Source organism: Euprymna scolopes, chromosome 13 (genome assembly GCF_053919585.1).
Source record: "Euprymna scolopes isolate OS-2025 chromosome 13, ASM5391958v1, whole genome shotgun sequence".
NCBI lineage: Eukaryota > Metazoa > Mollusca > Cephalopoda > Sepiida > Sepiolidae > Euprymna > Euprymna scolopes.
Window position 1 is genome coordinate 42,477,509 of NC_136494.1, and position 22,611 is coordinate 42,500,119.

General features: G+C 30.2%; 1 protein-coding gene across 5 annotated transcripts in view; it reads left to right on the top strand.

Annotated features, from left to right (window-relative positions):
* The window catches only part of LOC145291993 (organic cation transporter protein-like), a 95,732-nt gene that overhangs the window by 69,098 nt on the left and 4,023 nt on the right, over positions 1 to 22,611 (top strand). Inside the window, exons 11-13 of one of the 5 annotated variants that reach the window (XR_013869522.1) lie at positions 7,672 to 7,690; positions 12,652 to 12,703; positions 19,495 to 19,574. The exons of 1 other annotated variant lie outside the window; for it this stretch is intronic. Coding sequence is in view for 1 of the 4 variants with exons in the window: in XM_080137969.1 (XP_079994095.1) it covers positions 7,672 to 7,690; positions 19,495 to 19,574 (99 nt within the window). In the remaining 3 variants the exon portion in view is untranslated. The remainder of the gene's footprint in view (positions 1 to 7,671; positions 7,691 to 12,651; positions 12,704 to 19,494; positions 19,575 to 22,611) is intronic. 3 more of the 5 variants (XR_013869521.1, XM_080137969.1, XR_013869523.1) reach the window with 3 other exon arrangements.

A 22,611-nucleotide genomic window follows, 5' to 3' on the forward strand; every position in this document is an offset into this window, starting at 1 on the left:
TAATTCTTTCTATTCAATAATAACACTAGACTCTAGTTTCACCCTCCTTAGGGCTCATCAGTTGGACATATCCAAACTCAGAATTCCAAATTTGAGTCATTTGCATGCAAAACGAGTACTCTGCCACTTGAGTCATGCCATGCACAAAAATGTCTATTAACATGCAAACCCACGGCAAGCAACCAACTCTTCTCAACCAGGGTTGTAGTTAGCTGACTACAAAGAACCCAAGCTGATATATCACAAGTAGGATCTTTTATTCATTAGGCTGATGCTATCAAACAAGAGAACCCACCAAGCAAATTAATATCAGATTTAATGTGAGATAATGTATAATTAATTTCTCAAAAAAAAAAAAAAAAAGACATTTTGGTTTGTAATCAGCTTTTGTAAAAAAATTATATGTATGTTGCATATTAATAAATTGGCTTTATATAGTTTATTTAAACATTTAAATATTTTGGGTTCATTCCTATAGGAGAGTACACCCCCACCCCTGTCAAAAATTATTCCCCCCCAAAATGTGTTTTGCCAGCTGTTTTATATTAATTTTATTCACACTAATATTTATATTAATATAAAATAATCTCACAGCTAGTGAAGTTAAAAAAAGAAAGAAATTGTCTCAAATTTTAAAATTTTAAAAGCAAAAATGAAAAGAAAAGAAAAAACGTATCAATCGATATAGAAAGAATAAAGGAAAAGAAAGAAAACGTTTCAGTATGGAAATAGAATAAAGGATTCATTTTAGATACTATTTGCTTTCTCCCTTCATTTGACAGTTTTGTTTTTTTTTTCTAAATTTTGTGTAATGAGAAGGATACATATCTATTTCTATACAGATATCTTTGTCATAGAGTTGATGGATGCATATGAAAACAAAAAAGATCAGCTCTAATCAACGCCGACCCAAAAGCTCTATGTTACATTGGCTACTACACCAAGATGCAGGGGATGGTGCTACTTCTTTCACTGGATTACTCCACTTACCCTTGACCCACACCTTATAATGTTGAGTGTTTATCAAGGAGGCATGAGATATCATTTTTAGTCTTTGGTATCACTGGTCTCCTATTCCATTAACAGTCACCCAAACCATGATGGGCATAATGTATGCAAATGGATGTTGATCTAAAGAATTGGAAATGATGAAATCAGTAGCACAAAACTAGGTTCGAACATTTATTTATTTATTTTTTTTATTCACACCGGATCAAATGGTTTTGAATAACAAAGATATAAAAAGGAGAAAAGGAATTACTATTAATTTAACAAAACTAGTTTCACTTTTAGTCCAGAAACTTTTTATTTAACAGGATCAAAGTGTAGTATCTGTTCTGTCTACAGTCAGTGAAGGAGACATTCTTCTAGACTGAGGCAATTTTTATATTTGCTTCAATTCAGAGTGGCCCTTTTTGGGGAACTGGATTTTCCTCACATTAAATCTCGGCCTTGTGTCTAACTCTGCCTTTGTAGTGAAGAAAATAAATAGTGATTGATTTGAATTACATTTGCTTTGAACAATTAGAGGTGGAGAACTAAAGGTCTCAAGTGTGTGACATTCACCCCCCCCCCCATAATCTTCTGTTCGTTTTGCCTTTGCATCATATTCATCTGTCTGTCAAGTTTGTTGAAAGGTAGACTTGTAGACAAAGGTTCCATCCTCTTAACATGTGTGGGTGTTGGCGGGGGTGATGCTAAGTCATTTCGTAGGCATTACATTCTATGTGTACCTGCCCCTTTTTTAGCTTCAGTTTTGTTTTGCTATTTCGTTTTAACTATGTCATTCTTTTCTTTTCTATCTTTTTAAATAAATTATTAGCTTAAAAAATTACTTTGAAGGTTAATTTTAATTATTCCAGTATCATTTGGTTATTCAATTTTTAATTGAATCAAATTGTTATAAATTATAGCGAATATTGTTTAAATCTCTATTTATAAAATTATTTAATGCAAATAGCTTTGAAAACTTTCAATCTTTTAATATACAAAGATTTTCTAAGACTTTTAAAGTGAGAAATGGCTTTTTATTCGGCAGTTTAAATGTTTGCAAATCTTTTAAAGATTTTGAATGTTGCAAAGTATATTTTAACTATTAAAAAATATTAAAATGACTGACTTGTTTATGAGAGAACAGGAATACATTTTAGTGGATTTAATTTTGTAATTATATTTTATGTAGGAATTTTCAAAAGTCTGTTCTAGTACATTACAATATTGCATAATTGATTAAAATAATCAATTAATAGTAAATAAAATAATAATGTGTGAATTACGAAAAGGTGCAAAACACACACTCACATGCAAAGACATATAAGAAGTGCTCACGTGAATTTCTTAAATGTAATCTCACAAGAGAACAAAACTATTTAATGTTCTACTCCGAAATATTAGAAAACTAGCACAACCCGTGTACCAGCATTGCCCAAGGAAAAGATAGTATAAAGCCATAACAAATCTGTTAAGACACCCTCCCCCTCAAAACAAATTAAACTTATTTTATTTTAGGAAATGGTAGGTAAGTTAAGAATTCAGGTTCCCACCAATAAAAAAAATCTTAAAAACCAAAAACAAAAAATTTGCTTCCCTCCTTCACGCTCACGCATCGACTCAAATAGAATTTGAATTCTTACGTAGCCTTTGACCTGTATGTATGCTCATATAATAATTATCACATGACACCAATGTTATATTCTCTGTTTTTATCAACACTTACGTTTTTTCTGTCATTGCAGGAAGGCACGTAAATAAAATCATATCAGCAACAGGTGTACAAAAATAATCTTTCTTGTGCGACATTAAAAAAACGTTAATATATTGAAAATGTTTAGAACAAAGAAAACATGAGGCTTCATGAACAGGAACATTTATTAAAGTGAAAACAAAGCAAGTAAAAACAAACGGAATGTCTACGTGGTTACTTGGCAGATTAGCTTGTTAGTTTGATTGAGGCCATTGCAGTTGAAATTCAAAATATTATGATGTGTTAGTTTTTTGTTTGATGAAAAATGAGCGATTAAAATTCCACTAAGGAAAGCATAAAAAGAAATCTAGTAGTAGTAACCACACAATGATAATAATAAGAAAAAGACAGAAGATACACACACACACACACACACACACACACACACACACACACACACACACACACACACACACACACACACACACACACACGCATTTCGTAAAATACGAATTGTGATAACTAATGGCCTCATTGTTTGGAAAGAATAGAGTATGACAACCATGTTTATGTAGTGTTCGATAAATAAAAACTATAAAATGAAGGTTTACATTTGAGTAACTAATGAAATTGTTGTTAAAAGTAACAGTGAAAAGGAAGGAAGTATTATTTTCCTAAGAAATGAGTTTTAGGTGAAGGATAAAATCATCTGAAAAAAAAAAATAATTACAGTGAATCATGATAAACGTAGACTATGAAGTATTTGATCTGGTGATTTTGGGAGAGTGAAAGTAGAAAACAATGAGCGGGGGTGCCCCAGGGATCTATCCTTGGACCTCTGCTGTTCCTGATATTCATGAATGACCTCCCCGACAAAATTGCCTCTGAGATGGGTATATATGCTGATGACACCACACTCTATAGCAGGAACGACAGGAAAACAAATGAACATATATCTAAAGTAATGGCAGAAGCACTAGAGGATGACCTCCAATCAGTAGTGGAATGGGGACAAAAATGGATGGTCACGTTCAATGCCGCCAAGACAAAACTGGTTTCATTCAATAATTACAAGAAACCTTCTCTACCACCTATAGCAATGACCAACGACTCTTTATCTGAGAGTACGTATTTCAAGCTCCTTGGCCTAACGTTCACAGGAAACATGAGTTGGAACACTTACATCGAGAGCATTGCCAGGGCCGCTGTGAAGAAGGTGGGCTCTCTCTACTGTGCTAGAAAACTTCTAACACCCGAAAGTATCCTATACCTCTATAAGGCCACTATTCGCCCATGTATGGAGTATTGCTGTCATATTTGGGCTGGTGCATCGGTTACTAGTCTCTCGCTCCTTGACAGGGTTCAAAAGAGAGTCGCAAATCTGATAGGCCCTAAACTGGCATCTAAGCTTCAGCCTCTGTCCCATCGTCGAAACGTTGCATCCCTCTGCCTGTTTTACAAGTATTATAATGGTGAATGCTCTGATGAACTGCAAGCACTTGTGCCCCCACGACGTGAACTCCCTCGACAGACCCGACAAGCTGCAAAATCCCACCCCCACACTGTAGAGATCCCTAGATGTAAAAGATCTTTCTACTCTAGTAGTTTCTTCCCCAGAACTGCTAGACTTTGGAATTCCATTCCAGGTCACTGCTTCCCCAACTGTACTGACATGCATAAGTTCAAGTGCAACGTGAACCAACATCTCGCTGCCCTAATCCCTACATAGTACCCCAGTAGATGTTTCCCCTGATAGTAGCCCCCTACACCAAAGTGGCAATGTGCCTTGTTTGGGGTGAAAATGTAAAAAAAAAAAAAAAAAAAAAAAAGTAAGATGTCCTATAAATGACTTATTTATAGCTCCGATGTTTCTTTTATTATAATGTCTTTTTATAGACAGCAATAATCATCTCTATTTTATTAATATAGATAGAAGAGAAAACATAGAAGCAGATAAAATCATTGTGCAGAAATTTAAAAAGTAGCTTTTCTAATATGATGTTATATCACATTATTTTTTTTGTTTTTCTTGTGATTCTTAATTCTGAATTTATCACATTCTAAGGAGGAGTGATGCTCTTTCTTGATCACCAGAAACTCAACAATTTTGAGATGTAACCAAACAAAAACTATTTCAGTTTTTGTGGTCAATAAAGTTACTTTTGGCGGTAACATACTAAAAAAATAAAAATAAAATAATAATCCAGTTGTATTAGTTTCCAGAAAAAAAACTTGGATTTTTTTGTTCAAGACGTATTTTGAGATGTGAAACAAATAAAAGGGGTTTTAAGTTAGGAAAGGTGTAACTTTGAGATCTGATGTTCTGTCAGTTGTTTGCACAATTGAGCTGCTGAAATACGCATGGCCACGATAGGTATAATGACAATAGACTCGTCTATTAATTTAATGCATGAGGAGGATCTTATGTCAATTTTAATGTTTGTATTTCATGTGAGTTGTTGATACAACATAGACATTCCTAGAAGTCTGCAAATAATACATTCAGATGTGAATGTAGGTGGAATGATGCGGCACTGAAGAATTTGGTTTTCTGATACTTTAACCTCTTTTATCAACTGATGTGTACTGCTTAGAACTTTATCAACTGATGTGTACTGCTTAAAACTTTATCAACTGATGTGTACTGCTTAAAACTTTATCAACTGATGTGTACTGCTTAAAACTGTATCAACTGATGTGTACTGCTTAGAACTTTATCAACTGATGTGTACTGCTTAAAACTGTATCAACTGATGTGTACTGCTTAAAACTTTATCAACTGATGTGTACTGCTTAAAACTGTATCAACTGATGTGTACTGCTTAAAACTTTATCAACTGATGTGTACTGCTTAGAACTTTATCAACTGATGTGTACTGCTTAAAACTGTATCAACTGATGTGTACTGCTTAAAACTGTATCAACTGATGTGTACTGCTTAAAACTGTATCAACTGATGTGTACTGCTTAAAACTGTATCAACTGATGTGTACTGCTTAAAACTGTATCAACTGATGTGTACTGCTTAAAACTGTATCAACTGATGTGTACTGCTTAGAACTTTATCAACTGATGTGTACTGCTTAAAACTGTATCAACTGATGTGTACTGCTTAAAACTGTATCAACTGATGTGTACTGCTTAGAACTTTATCAACTGATGTGTACTGCTTAAAACTGTATCAACTGATGTGTACTGCTTAAAACTTTATCAACTGATGTGTACTGCTTAGAACTGTATCAACTGATGTGTACTGCTTAAAACTGTATCAACTGATGTGTACTGCTTAGAACTTTATCAACTGATGTGTACTGCTTAAAACTGTATCAACTGATGTGTACTGCTTAAAACTGTATCAACTGATGTGTACTGCTTAAAACTTTATCAACTGATGTGTACTGCTTAAAACTGTATCAACTGATGTGTACTGCTTAAAACTTTATCAACTGATGTGTACTGCTTAAAACTTTATCAACTGATGTGTACTGCTTAAAACTGTATCAACAGTGAAACTGAAAAAATTTAAGATTGGTATTTAGCTTATGTACTCGATTCATGGTTTTCCAAATGTGAGATTTTCTGTTAATTATTGAATAAATAAATACAAATAAATAAATACAAATAAATAAGGAAGAATGCATACACAGAGTTAGCAAAGATGATGGAGACGCGCAGAAGAAAAATGGTGGATGATAGGATAACAAATGAGTTCTCAAGGAATACGTAGTAAATGTTCTGTGATTCTTTTGTTGATTTGTTAGATTTGGAAACTACAATGTCGTAGTTTGCAGAGAACTAGCCCAATTGCAATGTGTTTCACTGATAAGATGTTCTTGTAAAGAAATTTTATTTATAGAATTTCTGCCTGATGTTAAGCACACAGGAGAGGAGGATAGATAACTGTGATAGAAAAACGAGTTCATGCTGGAAACCAGAGATTCGAGCTCATGAAAGTTTTTAACACAAGCCGAAAATACAAAGCTTTCTAAACTGGTCCAATAAGTTAGCAAGAAACAAACATAAGCTGTATTTGTTACATAATAAATTACGGTATTTTTTTGATATCATCTCATATGATTATGTGCATGTTGTATATGTGTGCTGATTAATTTTTGTTGAATGTTGAAATCACATTGGTTTTAAAGTACTGTGCACCATTAATTCCAGTAATTACAACATTGTTTTCCATTATCCATAGATATGTACTTCAATAATTTACCAAAAAAAAAAAAAAAAAAAATCATAGTCACCATGAAAATTATAATTCTATGTAAAAATAAAATGATACTTAGCAGATAATCATTTCAATTTAATATACAAGTAAGGAGTTGATTAGTCTTGCCTGATCATCCCTCTCTGACATAATATTTGTTGTTGTTTAACTTTTATTTTTACTAACGCTCTAACAAAAATGTTAATAAAATTTACATTTACTTTCTTTAATATTAATTTTTTTATTAACGCTATCAACATTAATTTTTAACAATAATCTTTGGTACAATTCTATATTCTTTAATTTTCAAGAAAATATAGTAAATTTAATTCTAACTAGTTATTTTGATAAAGTTTATTTTTATTAAAACATGCAATGCAGAATATTTTATTTTATTAAATAGTATATTATTTATTTCAATTTTATTTTCAAATAATTTTATCAACACAACAGAATTTTATTTATTTAATTTAAATTTTGCAAAACACCATTTTATTTATTTACAACTAATTTTTCATTTATTTTTATTAGCATGAAATTACATTTTTAAATTTCTATTTTAATTTATTTTTTAATAAAATTACATATAATCTTACTTACTAATTTTCATTTCATTTTTATTGAAATAGAAATAGAAAGCATAGCATATTTAATCATTTTATTTTGTATTCATTTATTTTTTATACATGTAGTCTTTTTAATTTATTTATATATTTAGTTTTTTATATATATATTTAGTCTTTTTTCAATAAACATTTCTTTTCCTTTCTTATAGGATGAGATTGATGCTGAAGGTACAGGACATTTCTTTTTGCAATTTTATTGTCATTTATTTTACACATTGCTAAGTTTTTCACTTTTTCTCACAACTTTATTCCCTACAAATGCATGCATTGGGACTCTTTTCATTTTTCTTTGAATGCTTTTTCTTTTTTTCATTCCCTAATCTCTATTTGAACACTATCAATATGTGTTCTCTTATCATAATTGTGATCTTACTAATTTAAATCGTTAAAAAAAAAACGTATTTTTTTACCAGAAAACAAACAGATTAAAGTAAGTAATAAATTGATGGGTTTTGCAAAAAACAAAAAAATCTTGAAAAAAACAACTTTTTTTTTCACTAAAAAAAAGTAAGAGCTTGATCCTGATAGAATGTTTAAAAAGGTTTTGTCTAAAGGTTTGTTCAATTTCATAATCTTTACTTCTGTATATATGAAACTCTGACTATACAAAGTATCCACTTATATATGAAAGGGTTAAATACTTTTAACAACATTCATGAGAAACGATAGAAACATGAAATTTTAACAGTTGCAAAATTTTTTTAAATGTTTTTAATTAGAAATTTTCTGAAATGTCTGTTGTAATGCCAGTGTGTAGGAACTCATTTGCACTTTAAAAAGATACAAACCCGGAATGTCTGCTGCATCTTCAAAAACAGAAGAATAGTGAAAGCTTCCTTCTCAATCCATGACAAGTTTAGTGACTGAGTCACCTTTTGTCATCCAGTCTTTTTCATTTCCAAATCTTTACTCTTTAAAAATTTACTTTCTTGTAAGTTTCTTTTTCATTCTCTATTTCAATAAGTTTATTCATGACACCATCAAATCTGGCCTCATATGCATCCCCAAATATTAGAATAACATGATTTGATATGATTTGTTACAAACTGTTCCTTTCTCTTACACTGAAACTCATTCACAATGATCACCAACCAACCATTATATGCAATTAGCATTACATACAAGCATACACACATATTACTAGAGACAATGACAGATTCATATTTTTAAAGTCATGAAACAAAGATTTATTTGGTTTTCTTTTTTTAACCACATCTCAGATTTTGATAATTTGAGATATTGAAAATACTGAAATTTTTTAAAAATTTATTTTTTATTCTTACGCCGATTTAATTAGATGCATATTATCTCTTCATCTCTTTGAAAATAGGTGAAAGCTTGAAATATAAATGGGAAAGTTTGATTTTTGAACAGTTTTTGTTTATTTTACAATCTGATTTGTGTAAATGTGTTCAGATTTTGCAAAGCATGATGAACGGACACAAAATGTCGATTTTGTATTTTAGATGAGGAATGGTAATTTGAATTATTTGGAATACTATCCTCATCTTGGTTGTTATTTTTGCAACCAAAGTATAACTTCCAACTTTCTTCAGGTGCATTGTTACAGACTTTGAAATTTTTATGTCAAACTCGGGAACAAATTTCAAACTGAACCTTTTTATTTAATCGATGGAGGTAAATTGTTCTCGTTCTGTAAGTGTAAGTGCATCAAGGCGTGAAAGGTGCCAATCGACCGTACAACTAATAAAGGTAGATACAATGCAAAGAGGAAACGGTAATAGCAAAAGAAGAATGACAGACACTCGTTTTCATTTAAAGATGATGGATATCGTGTTTTATTTACCAAGAAAACAAAAGTGGTAAATTTGTAGGCCATAGAGATTGTATAATCAGGATCAGTCCAAGTGAGACAGAATCAGTCACTGGAAACTGGTAGCTGGACATCAGAGGGCACTGGAACCAGAGATTTGATAATCTGAGATATTGAAAATACTGACATTTTTTTTAAATCAGTAGGACGTCAGTGGGCACTGGAACATGTAGCTGAATGTCAGTGGGCTCTAGAACAATTAGCTGGATGTCATTGGGCTCTGGAACAGGTATCTGGATGTCAGAGAGCACTAGAACAGGTAGTTAGACATCAGCAAAGGTAACTGGAGATTCAGAAAAAAGTATTCTCTCTGGCAACAGTAATAATCTTTGTGAATTACTTTTTATTGAATATTGTTCATTTCGTAAACCCACAAAAATTGCAACGGTTTGTTCTAAAATAACATCAGCTGCCGTAAAACAAAATCTTAACTGATTTTAATGTTAATCAAATTATTGTGTATAACAAAGTATTACTTAAATGCCAGTCATTATGAATGAACATTTTATTACAAATGAATTTTTTTTATATTTGATACCTTTTTTCCCCATAAGATTATTAACTGTTTATCACGTCTAACAGGTAAAGTGCAAACTTTTATTTTGTGCAATCAGTTTTGTTTTTATTTTTATTCTTTGTTTACATTAAAAGGAAAAAATATTAAAGAAATTGTTTTATACAGATTTATTTGCTTTTTTATCTGCTCGAATTTGGGATTTTTTAAGCTTTGCTTAAAGATTGTAGAAGTCCTTTTTTATTGAAAAACTGAAAACCAGTTTTCTAAAAAAGGAAGATCCAAATATCTGTATTTAAAAATTTAACTCCATTTAATTATGAGTATGCTTATTTGTAAACACGATATTGTCTTAAGATATGATTATTGAAAAAAAAACTGCAAAAAAAATAGGATTATTTTGTTTTTTAATGACAAAAGTGCATGAGAAAATCAGTTTTTCCTTTGTTTAGGAGTGCAAATGAGCAATAATACTTGACTTTTGCTTTAATTCAATGCAGAAATTATGGCAAGACTTCAAAATTAGAAAGTAATTTCGAAGTGTTATGATAGTCAACATGGCACAGTGGATAGAGCCGTTGAATCTCTATGGTTCCAGGTGAGCATTGTCTGAAGAAAGCGGTTTCAATCCTACCCAAAGCCGGCCAGACGATTATTTGTCCAAAACGTGGTACGACAACAACAACTATGGAAGGCAGTAATTACTGAGGATACAGTTAAGAGATTCAGCATTCCTATCCTGTTGTGGTTAACCACCTGACGAAGGCCAGATGAATAGTTGTCCAAAACATTGTGAAACAATAATTATAAAGATGAGGATAACAGTCCACAAATAAACAAATAAAGATAATTTTGAAGTGTTATGATAGTAAACATATGTCAACCATTTTGAATCTATCAATGGTATATTAAAATGGTTGACATTTTTCATTTAATATTGTGTTATTTGGAAAAAAATCAAGTATTATTGTTCATTTGTGCTCCTAAAATAAAATATTATCTTTCTCATGTGATTCTGTCATAACAAAAAATGAACATTTTTCTAAGAAATAAACTTTTTGATATATTAATGGGAAAAGCTTATTCTGGGACAAATTCCAGTCATTTAGCAGAAACAAAAAAGGCCACTGATATTTAGTTTTCAATTTGCAGTTTGACAAAAAATATACATCCAAACTATTTTGCCAACAGTTATGCTAATTCATGGCTACAAATTTATAGTTGAGGCAGTATGATTTGGATTGTAGTAAATTAACAGTAATGGTAAAATAGTCTGATAAGAAGGAGAGAGAGAAAGAGCAAAAAAATGGGAAAGGAAAGCAAAAAGCACTCGAGCAGAGAAAGAGAGAGAGAGAGAGAGAGAGAGAGAGAGAGATTTGTTGAGAACAGAGGCTCATGGTTGCATGGTGTTGCCAGAGAAGAAAACTAAATGTCATCAATGTAATCATATTTCATCTGATGTTTTGATTATTGACTTATGCATGAACATCAATCATGCATGTTATCTTTGCTTACGCTTGGGGAGGCGTTTCAGTAACCTCAACCTTGGTGTTAGGCTAAACCTGTCCCTTTTAAGAGATTATTTGTTTCTAGCTTTAATAATAAAAAAAAAAAGATGTTGAACGTGCTATCTTGTGCGCATGTGCAGTCAAAACCGTTGCTTTTGTTAATCTTATGTAAAGCGTGTTCCCTTCTGTTAAGCTGTAAAACCCCTCTACCTTGTGATTTAATGAGAACTATAACATTATTAACACTAATTTTAGTTTCTTGTGATCATGTTATCGTTTAATTATCTGGAAAAAATTTGTCCGTCCAACACTATATTATGTGAGCGCCACTTTAAAAAAATGACAAAAATCCAGGATTTTTTTTTATTTTGTATCTATGATACCTGAGAATATTAGTTTTTAAAAATAGTCTTCACTCCTTAAATAGTTAATTATTTTTTAAAATAGTCTTTACTCCTTAAATAGTTAATTAGTTTTTAAAAATAGTCTCCACTCCTTAAATAGTTAATTAGTTTTTAAAAATAGTCTTTACTCCTTAAATAGTTAATTAGTTTTTAAAAATAGTCATTACTCCTTAAATGATTAATTAGTTTTTCAAAATAGTATTTACTCCTTAAATAGTTAATTAGTTTTTAAAAATAGTCTTTACTCCTTTTTATGTTCTAACATAATTGTTGAAGGGTATTTTATTGGAAAATCATTGAAGGAACACAAAAACGTTCTAAAATAAAATAAAAGTGAATATTGCAGATGAATTTCGATTGACACGCATGTTTAACATTCTTTCTATTTTCTTTCAAGTTTTTCTTTTTTTAACTGCATTTTTTTCGGATGGGGGAGAGTGTGAAGTAATGAATACGCAGATTATGGTCTTGCCTAAGTTGATGCTAAGTGCAATCCCATCTATTATGGTCACTTATACCACAATACCATTGGGGAAAGTATCAATAATTCTCCTCACCTATGAGTAGAACCTGTGTTTAACAAATTGATTCTAAGAGGTATCGTCTTTCAATATTAAATAATCCGAGAAGGGTTGACATGCTATAATTCAGATCAGGTAGAAAAACTTACTTCAAAAAATGGATAGCAAAGATTTTTTGTATTTATTCTCATAACATCTGTTAGGGTAGCATAATAGTAGTAGTAGTAGTAGTAGTAGTAGTAGTAGTCATAATAATAATAATAATAATGAATAATCATAATGACAATAATAATAAATAATAATCATAAATAATAATAATAATAATAATCTTAGTTTAAACATCAACAGAACTTTGCTTACTGAACGTATCCGACACAATTTGAAAAGATGCCCATTAGAGGTAAGTAGCTTAGGATTCTCTCAAATCTTCTCAATGCCTTTATTCAATGCTATTTTCAAGGGTTGTGCAGTGTTGTGGAAGTTTAGAATAACTTGTGTTCATAATCACGCGTGTGAACATAAAAATCAGCTAATAATTAACTTCTGTCTCATAAAATATATTAACAATGAATTTGCTGACGTCATTTTTGCATTTTGTAAAAAGAAAAGGAAGATATTTGAATGAATTAATAAAGTATTTTTGTTGTATAATTAGTTACATACCAAAAGTACTCTACCCTGGACTGTACTTATCTCTCTCTTGCTTCTCTACTGGCATTATCCAGTTGACGAATCACTGACTTTTTAATGAATTTTATACTACCTCCGGTCGGAAATAGTTGGTGCAGAATTAAAACTGTCCACGTTTTAGGTTTTGTCACGCACCATTTCAATGTTTTAGGGGGTAACTGGTAGTACTTTAGAGCGTGCTTAATTGAAAAAGAAGTTTTCGTTCTAAAAGTCATTTAGAGTTTAATCTATGCACATTACTTTGTTGCCTGTTATATAATCTATTTTTAAAAATATCTGCAGTGGCTATATAAATATGGAAAATGTAGTTGATGCCAATGTGGAAGGTAAAAACAGAAGTGATAAGAGAGAATTGACAAATTCAAGATGAACAGCAGTTCTGCAAGCCTTGCTACAAAGGTCTAAAGCACTCATCCTAGAACGAGGTGCAATCAAGATGTTGCCACAAAATTCGGAAATTAGGAAGAAATACTGTAGGAAGAATTTGGTCACGAGCACTAGACAGTTCGTCCGATATATCGGTGCCAATGGATTCTTTGAGCCGTAAGTTTCTCTGTGGCCAAAAAAAGAAGGACTATAGTTCACAGTTGGCAAAAATAAACACCATTCCCTTAAGAAAAAGAACCACTTTGAGGTCTACTGCTCAAGCATGTGGAATACCTAAGACAACGTTGATTGCAAGGATGAAAGATGGCGTAATTCGGCACATTCAAATGCTGTAAAATCGATTCTCACGATAGAAAACATGAAATGTTGTGTTGATTTTTGCCGTTCGCAGTTGGATTTAAATCGAGGAACTTTTAGAGAAATATTTGATGTCATACATATTGATGAGAAATGGTTTTACATGACGCAAAATGCAAGGAAATTTTATTTAGGCAAAGATGAACATGACCATTTAAGAACCACTAAAAGCAAGCGTTTCATTACAAAGGTAATGTTTCTTGCTGCCGTGGCTTGACCCCGTTGGGATCCACATCGCAAATGTTACTTTGACAGGAAGATTGGAATTTGGCCATTTGTCAAACAAGAGGCAGCTAAACGTAATGGTAACTAAAGTCATGGATATTATCATGAAAATTCAGATTCATGAATTCCTTGTTGAAAAGGTCCTTGTTTCCACACAGAACAAATGGCCAAATGGATCCATTGCACAACGAATCATAATTCAACAAGACAATGCTAAGCCACACGTATATCCAATGGACCCGGTGTTCAAACAAGAATCGGAGAGATTAGGGCTGAACATTGAACTGGTTAACCAGCCTGCAAACAGTCCGGATCTGAATGTGCTTGACCTAAGTTACTTCAATACAATCCATTCAACACCAAAAGGCTCCAAAGAATATTGATGAATTAATTGAAGCAGTTGAAACCAGATTTCAAGAATTAGAAAAATCAAAGTTGAACAACATTTTCCTGACATTGCAGGAGACAATGGAACAAATAATTTTGGCTGATGGTGGCAACAATTACAGGCTTCAGCATATGTCAAAAGCACAGCTAGAAAGAAAAGGAAAACTTCAATTTTGATATCAGAAGAATTGAAAAGTAAATTAACACAATTGATTAAATAGTTAGATGTTTTAGCTTTTTGCATTAATGTTTTGTATATTTATTTAATCATACATTGTAAGAATGTACATACAATCAATTGTCAATTTAATTTAGTATAATTATTTGGTTAACCTGTATTTCCTTTCAAAAGTACTGCCTTATAAAACTTGAAACTTGTATGCACCAAGTATTTCCGACCAATTTTTGTGCACCAACTATGTCCGACTGGAGGTAGTATTATTTTTAATTCAGGAAAATATTTATTTTTCTTTTTGCTGATTTTAGGTGCATACTTGTAACAAATTTATTTGTGTCTTTTTGCTTTGGGAAACAATCTGTATCTTTGCTGATTTGGCTTTGGATTAGTTTTCACTTGGTTTCTGTCGTTTGTGCTTTTTAACAGCATAATCCAAATGGTTTCTGGGAAACAAATTCTGACATTTTACTAAAATTCTTGGCTTTTGAAATTGTTAAATATTAATGGAACATAAATTTTGAATGTCATATTCTAACATAATTGTTGAAGGGTACAATTACAAAATATTGACGCCACAAGCATTTATCAGTAAATTAGAATTGACTTTTATCTAAGGAAGGCCTTATTAACCTATTAGAAGGAAGGCCTTATTAACCTATTAGAAGGAAGGCCTTATTAACCTATTAGAAGGAAGGCCTTATTAACCTATAGTCCGTAATAATAATTTCTCCAGCTGTTCTGTGTACTATCCTAGTCTAATAATTCTAAACTAGCAGTGACAATGGGACTTATTCTCTTTTTTCTCCATTCGTTTAGTCTACTTTTTCCTTTTCATTTATTCCTTCCTGTATCGAGTGGAAATGGTGTTGTGTAGATCTCCTTTCTGAGGGGAGGTTTATAAAAAACCATTTCCACAAGCAAAATACATGCAAAGCAGAACAACATACTGTTTTGTTTGTTAACCAAGTTTTTCTCTCTCAGTTGTAACTCTCTTTTGCTAAGTGGCGACCTATTCTCAATCATTCATACAATTTTGTTCATTTGTTAATAGTCAGCACGAGTCTTCATATTTGACAAAGATGTGACCATCATCATCTTATCCAAGCTAGACGACTTTTACTTTTGTCTGTTTCACACTGGTTTTCTCTTTGTTCCTCTTGCTGCTGTAAATTTTTTCATATTTTCTATTTTGCTATTTCTGTAACATAGTTATATACGTACTTACTTAAATCTTTATATTCTATGGCTATACACCCATTGTCACTACTATGTTAATGCTGTTAGGACAAATGTAGAAAGATTGTAAGTTATTTGGATTATCTGTAACTATACAAAACTGATTTTCATAAATAATTGTAAGAGTTAGTATACTAGTTAAGGAGATAGGGAGAACACTGATAATTATTGTGGCCATTTGTAATGATAAAAATTGTTGATTTTTCAAAAATAAATGCTTGTAAAAGTTTTTTATTATGACTTGAGCCAATTATGAAAAATATCTTAAGAAATTACCACAGTTCTCTGCATTTGTCCAAAACATTAGCATGTCCAGTGTTGCAATCATGTAAATTTGTTTATATTAATAAAAATATATATTGCTCTTCTTCTATTGAGCACTTTTAATAACCTCGTTAAATTCATTAGTTATCACTCTTTATCCTGATATATATATATATATATATATATATATATATATATATATATATATATATATATATATAATTTTACAGTAGGCCAGGAAAACAGTACTGCCTGTTTCAAATCAAATACAGGAGAAAAGTTTGAACTATCTTCAGCCTCTGTTTTTTGTTATTCTCAGAAATGGCGACCGCGTGTTTTTATATTTAACTCATAAATTATTTATTTATCAATTTATTATTTTTTAAAATTTTTTATGAATTTATTATTGATTATATTTTTATGAACTTATATTTTTATTTTATTTTTTTTTGGTAACTTCCGGTTTATGTGTTACGCTCGGGCAAAATCTTGTTTCTCGATGTGTCTTTCGCTGATTTTAAAATAACTATTGATTCTTATATGAATAATCGGGAAGAACAGATGAAAAAGAGGCTGAAGAGACATTAATATTTCTCAACCATAAACTGGTTCCACTGGATTTGAAACCGGAAGTATTGATTTTTTCTCACCTTCTGTAAAACTTTTAAAATAAATATTATACTCTAATATTGAATTTTATTTTTAATAATCGAGCACTTTGCTGGGGTTCTTTCCCACAAACAGCACACAGTTATATATATATATATATATATATATATATATATATATATATATATATATATATATATTCAAACACTTCTAATTGAGCATGACAGTTATTCTTTTTTCCAATCTTAAGATCTTAATGGATAAAAAAATGGGAAAAAGAATAACTCCATCGTGTTCAATCAGACGTGTCTGAATAATAACCTGCTGCAAAAAAAAATAAAAAATAAAATATATATATATATATATATATATATATATATATATATATATATATATAAAGTAATAATCTTATGAATATTAGATCAACATTTTAAATTCATTAATTTATTTATCTGTAAAAAATTAATGTTAAATACAAATAAAATTATCATTAATCTATTTTCTATTCATTAAAGCCAATTCTGCAATTTTATCAAAGTTAATGAGAATTAAATGTTGTAAGATAATTATTACAAAAAAATTCAAACATTGAAAACTATTGAGTTTTAGGAGTTTTTTTTATTCCTGATGTCTCCATGTTTATTGTTATGGATACATTTCAGCTGCCTTTTTTCATATCCAGCTTTTGTTCAGTTGTCTGTTGTGGTTGGGTTAATAAATTGTCTGTTGTAGTTGGGTTAATAAATGCCGTAAATTCAAAACGAGTTTATACGCAGACATCAAGGACATTTTAAGTATCTTCCATTACTCTGTAGATATAACATTCTATGCCGAATTACTCTTTATTATTCTTATTTATTAAAAACAATTTTTTTTTCATCACTCACGAGGAGTTTTTACACAAATCATTATCAATGATTGCTCATTGCCAATAACCAGTGGTGTTCTCTGGAATCTAAGTAACAACAAGTCTTTCCAGATTTCCAGCACTTTCTGCCTCTTTTGGTAACCACTTCAAATCATTTTACCATTGATTCTTTTATTATTAGATTAACTTTAAACATAATGAGCTGTACTTACCTGGAGTTTCCAGGGATGCAGTGAAGTAATTTTAGTTTTTAATTTTTATTTGCACATTTTTAAAACTTAGGGTAGACAACTCTCAATTCATAATGCATTATTATAATACATTTTTCAATTAAAATTGTGTTACATTTTATACACTAAACTGTTAGTAAATGTATCAATGCACAATTTTCATCAATTATAACAACTTGTGTACAATTCAGTGCATACCTTGAATACAATAGGTATTATGCCGCCATATTAAATAGGTTCTAAAATGTTGATTCGCTGTTAAACAAACAAATGAAACCATCAATTCATCCTAATTTGACTTGCGTTCAATAATTTGTAAAATTAGAAATGACTACTATAATCTTATATGACTAATATAACCTTATAGTAATATTTTTTTGTTTTTTGTTTTTGAATTTTTGAGATGAAGATTGATAATTTAGATTATTCGGATTACTGTTCTCATCTTGAATGTTATTCTTATAATATTTTGGCTGATGTGACCTCCGACCTTTAGGTATGTCTAGTTGAACTCAGAAATTTTTATGTCAGACTAACTTAAGAATCTATATGAAATTTTGGACAGAACCTTTTATTTAATCGATGGGGATAGCTTGCTCTAATTCTGTCAGCCATGACAGATAGAATTAATTCGTAATTCTGTCTTGTTCCTTTCTTAGTTTGAAAAAGACTAAATACAATTTTTGAAGACTAAACTGCTTCAAAAAAGGCCGAATTTGCAAAATTTGGCTTTAAAAAGGCCAACCTGGCAACCTGGACAAAAATATTAGAGTAATCTCCCTTTGAGGTAACTTCATTTTCAAATATCATTATAATATGATCATTCTTGTTACGGTGTGAGAAAGGAACTCATAGTAATTTCAACGGGCAGCGATTATTCAACAAAGAAAAAAGTCAGTGTAATATTATGTAAAAAAAGGGAATATTTGAAAGAAACAGGGTGAAAAAAAGAACATTGTCTGCCAAGAGGTGCTGGACTGAAGGAGTAAATTAAAGAGTGTATCTTACAATGTGATTTTATTATTTGTATTGAACTATGTAGCACAATATTACTTTTGGAATATTTATTAGTATTTATTAATTTATCTCATATAGATCAGTTCTGTATTGAAAATACAATGGACACTATTTTCATAGAAATTGTAATAAACTCATATTTGTTGTGTTATTAGTTTTGCTATCCCCCCCAAAAAAACAGTTTTTTGCACTATCTATTAATATATCAACTTTATCGTACTATATTTGTTGATTAAATATATTTCTCATTCTGTGAAATTTCCACAGGTTCTGCTAGTTCTTCTTATTAGTGTGTTATGTGACTTTTGGAGGTTAAAGAACATTTGAAAGAAACAAGGTGAAAAAAGAACATTGTCTGCCAGGAGGTGCTGGACTGAAGGAGTAAATTAAAGATTGTATCTTACAATGTTTATTATTTTATTGAAACATATACAGCTGCGATAGATAACCTAAAATGTCCTTGCATTTCGTAATAAAAGAACATTTATAGAATGTGGAGATAGAGAGCTTTACAAAGACATCATTTCACAAAAATATTCTCATTTGAATATCTCTCATCTGTGAAAATATTTCATACAGATTTTAAATCGTTTAAAAAGGCCTTTAAAATAGACGCCTGCTTTTTTCAAGAATTGTTAATTTTCATTTGTTCATCGATGAAACTATAAACACTGGATTCTTTGAAAGTGACTCATTTTTTTATATTACTTTTTATGATGATTTGATTTTTTTCTGCTGATTAGTTAATTCTAATTATCCCTTGCTGGAAGACAGTGCAATTGTTTTGATGAAGACTTCTCCTTACAAAGAAGAATTCACAGAGGTATTTTTAATTTTAACATTTTGCTTTTTTTGTGTTTGTTTTTCAGATTATATGAAAAAAAAAAAACACACACACATTTGACTTTTCATTTCATTCTACATATTCAATCAGTTTCAACATATTCTAGTTTTAAAAACTTTGCAAAATTTTGACTTTGCTTTTTAATCAGGATTTTTTTTACAGAATAAAACAGAACTAAATCGGCCAATTAACCCATTTCATTTGGGAAATGATATTCAACAATGACAATGAGGATGATGATGATGGTGGTGGTGGTGGTGATGATGATGATAATGATGGTGGTGGCTGCGGCGATGGTTGCTATAATTTATTTGGCTTTATCAGCCAAATAAATTATAGCAACCATCGCCATCATCACCATCATCATCATTACCATAAGGTATAGTGGGCAACACTAGGCAACATATCATGTGCATGTTCTCCATGTGGTTGATAACAGTCATGTTGTAAGCAGACAAATCACTTCATACGCACTCAAGTCAGGTTTTCCTTTCATAAATAATTATTCATTAAAAAATTTGCAATGATTTGAGCGAGTATTATTCTTTTACTTGTAATTTAAAGAATAGACAGAAAATAACATTGAAATCGAAATTACTTTTTCATAACAAAATATTTTGTACAAATAATCTATTAATGTCATTTAATCTGATTGTGAAGTTTTTTGCATTTTTATGTTAACGGATGTACGAAACCTATCAAATATTTTTCATTACTATTTCAGTAGTTAGACAGAATAGAGACCATGGTTGTCATAAATTCTGGGCAGGTAAATCGGAAGGAGGTGCCAAAATACTTTGGTATTTTAGGAAGCTAATATTGAATTTTCTCAAAAATGGAAACCTATCTGTAAACATAACGCTCTAACCCTAAACCCTAACAGAAACACAACTCAACCCTAACCACCTAACTCTAGTTGAAAATAAGTTGTCAAAAAAAAATATTAAGAATTTAAAAATATTAATTTGCTATGAAAAAAATTAAATATTTATTCATGAAACTCATGAATAAATGAATTCATGAGCTCTCTTCTTTATTTGAACTTTTTCCTTTTTAATTTTAAAGTGTCTTAGAAATTTTCCATTAGTTTTCCATTGTATTTTCTTTATAACAACAAAAATAATATTTGCAATGGTTGACTTTGAAAAATTTTTGTGAAAAAACAAAACAAAAAACAAAACTTTTATTCTGCATCTTTTGGCAGTTTACATAACCTGTCCGTTTTCATACCCATATAGCCATGTTATATAACTTCTTTTTGATAAAATCCAAATCTCTTTTTTTAATATAATTTTTGAATTTATAGTAAATATTTATAGTAATATTTAATTGCTTATTACTGAATTTGTTATTTAAATTTTTATTAAGGGAAAAGTTTTTACTAAATAAAATTTTGAAAATGATTCTTTTCCATTTTCGAAATAATTTCTTCTCTTGACTAGAATTTTTTTCTAAGAATGTTTCTATTCAAAATTTTTTATTGTTTGCAATTTAAAGTGTGTGTCTTAATGCATAAAACAGTAAAATCTGTGGCATTTGTGAAATGAACTTTTCAAAGTTCAGCCATCATGTGTAAACCTTGTTTTATGAGAAATGCAATGATTAATCATATTCATTTTCTCTACATTTTTCGATTCTTTTCTCTGCCTTTTTCAACTTTTTAATATTTTTCCCTGCATTTTTCAACTTTTTAATATTATTAATATTTTCTTTAATTTAAAAAAAAAATTGCTTTTTATGTGAATGCACTCAAAATTTATCAAAATTTGTTTTTCTCATTTCACAATATATTTTTAACTGTAGAACCTGTTAATCTTGATTGATACAATTTTCCAACATCGGATTACGTGTACAGATTTTTTTTATCCAATCTTGTTAATGTCTGCAAAACAAAAGTGACTTTCAGAAGGTAACAAAATGAAGATAAAGACAAAGTGAAATTTCTTTATATTTAAAAATTGGTTCATTAATACATTGGTTATAGTGAGTATATATATATATATATATATATATATATATATATATATATATATATATATATATATATATATATATATATAATCACGAATTTTTGTTAATATTTGTCATATATGACTGGCAGAATAGATTTTTTTAGATTAAGATTTAAATCTAAAATATATTTTTTAAAATTTCTTTTGTCACTCACATAAAGCAAATATTGGTTCGTGTTGTTAACAAAAAAATATTTTCAATCGATTTCATCGATTTTAATATATAATCTGATTAACAGTTTTGTTTTCGTTACTTATATGATAGAAAGAGATAATCTTCCTGCTACTCATATCACTGGGTACTAATTTAATTTTTGATATTCACTGGTATCAAAAAAAAAAAACACACATAAGTCATTTTATATCACTATTAGTCTTCCATAGCAAGAAAAGAACAATTCAATCTTTGAGCTGGTTATGGTAAAAAAAAAAAAATACTTTATTAATTTACTTGGGTCTCATGGGCCAATTTAGGGTTAGAAAAATACTCTCTAGTATTAGTAAAATATTCAAATTTGAAATTAATGAATTTCTTACTATTCTACTTCGCACATGTTGCATGGCAATTATAAACAAACATGTTTTCCTATTCAAATTATGCTTTAAATAATATGAAAATTATATTTAAAAAGCCAACAAAGGCTTATTTTTATAATTCTAAACATTTATTTTATGCTTAAAATTAATTAACAAAATATGGTGATGCTGATTCTAAATCATCATGATGATCATCATATTTGGTTTAACCTTTACTGAAACATTTTATGGCTGTAAAAAAGTGCCAAACATAGGCTCTGGGTTATGGATGATCCCCTTAATGTGCAACCTTAAGGGCAAATGTCACATAGCCATGAAAATAACGATACAGCAGAGACACACTCGCAACATCTCTTCTGTGAGATAGAGGTTGCAGGGAAGAGAAAAGGATATCTTCTATGAGACTACGAAGTCTATTTTGAACTCTATCAAGGCAGGACAAGTCCTTTCTAGCAGCTCTTGCCCAG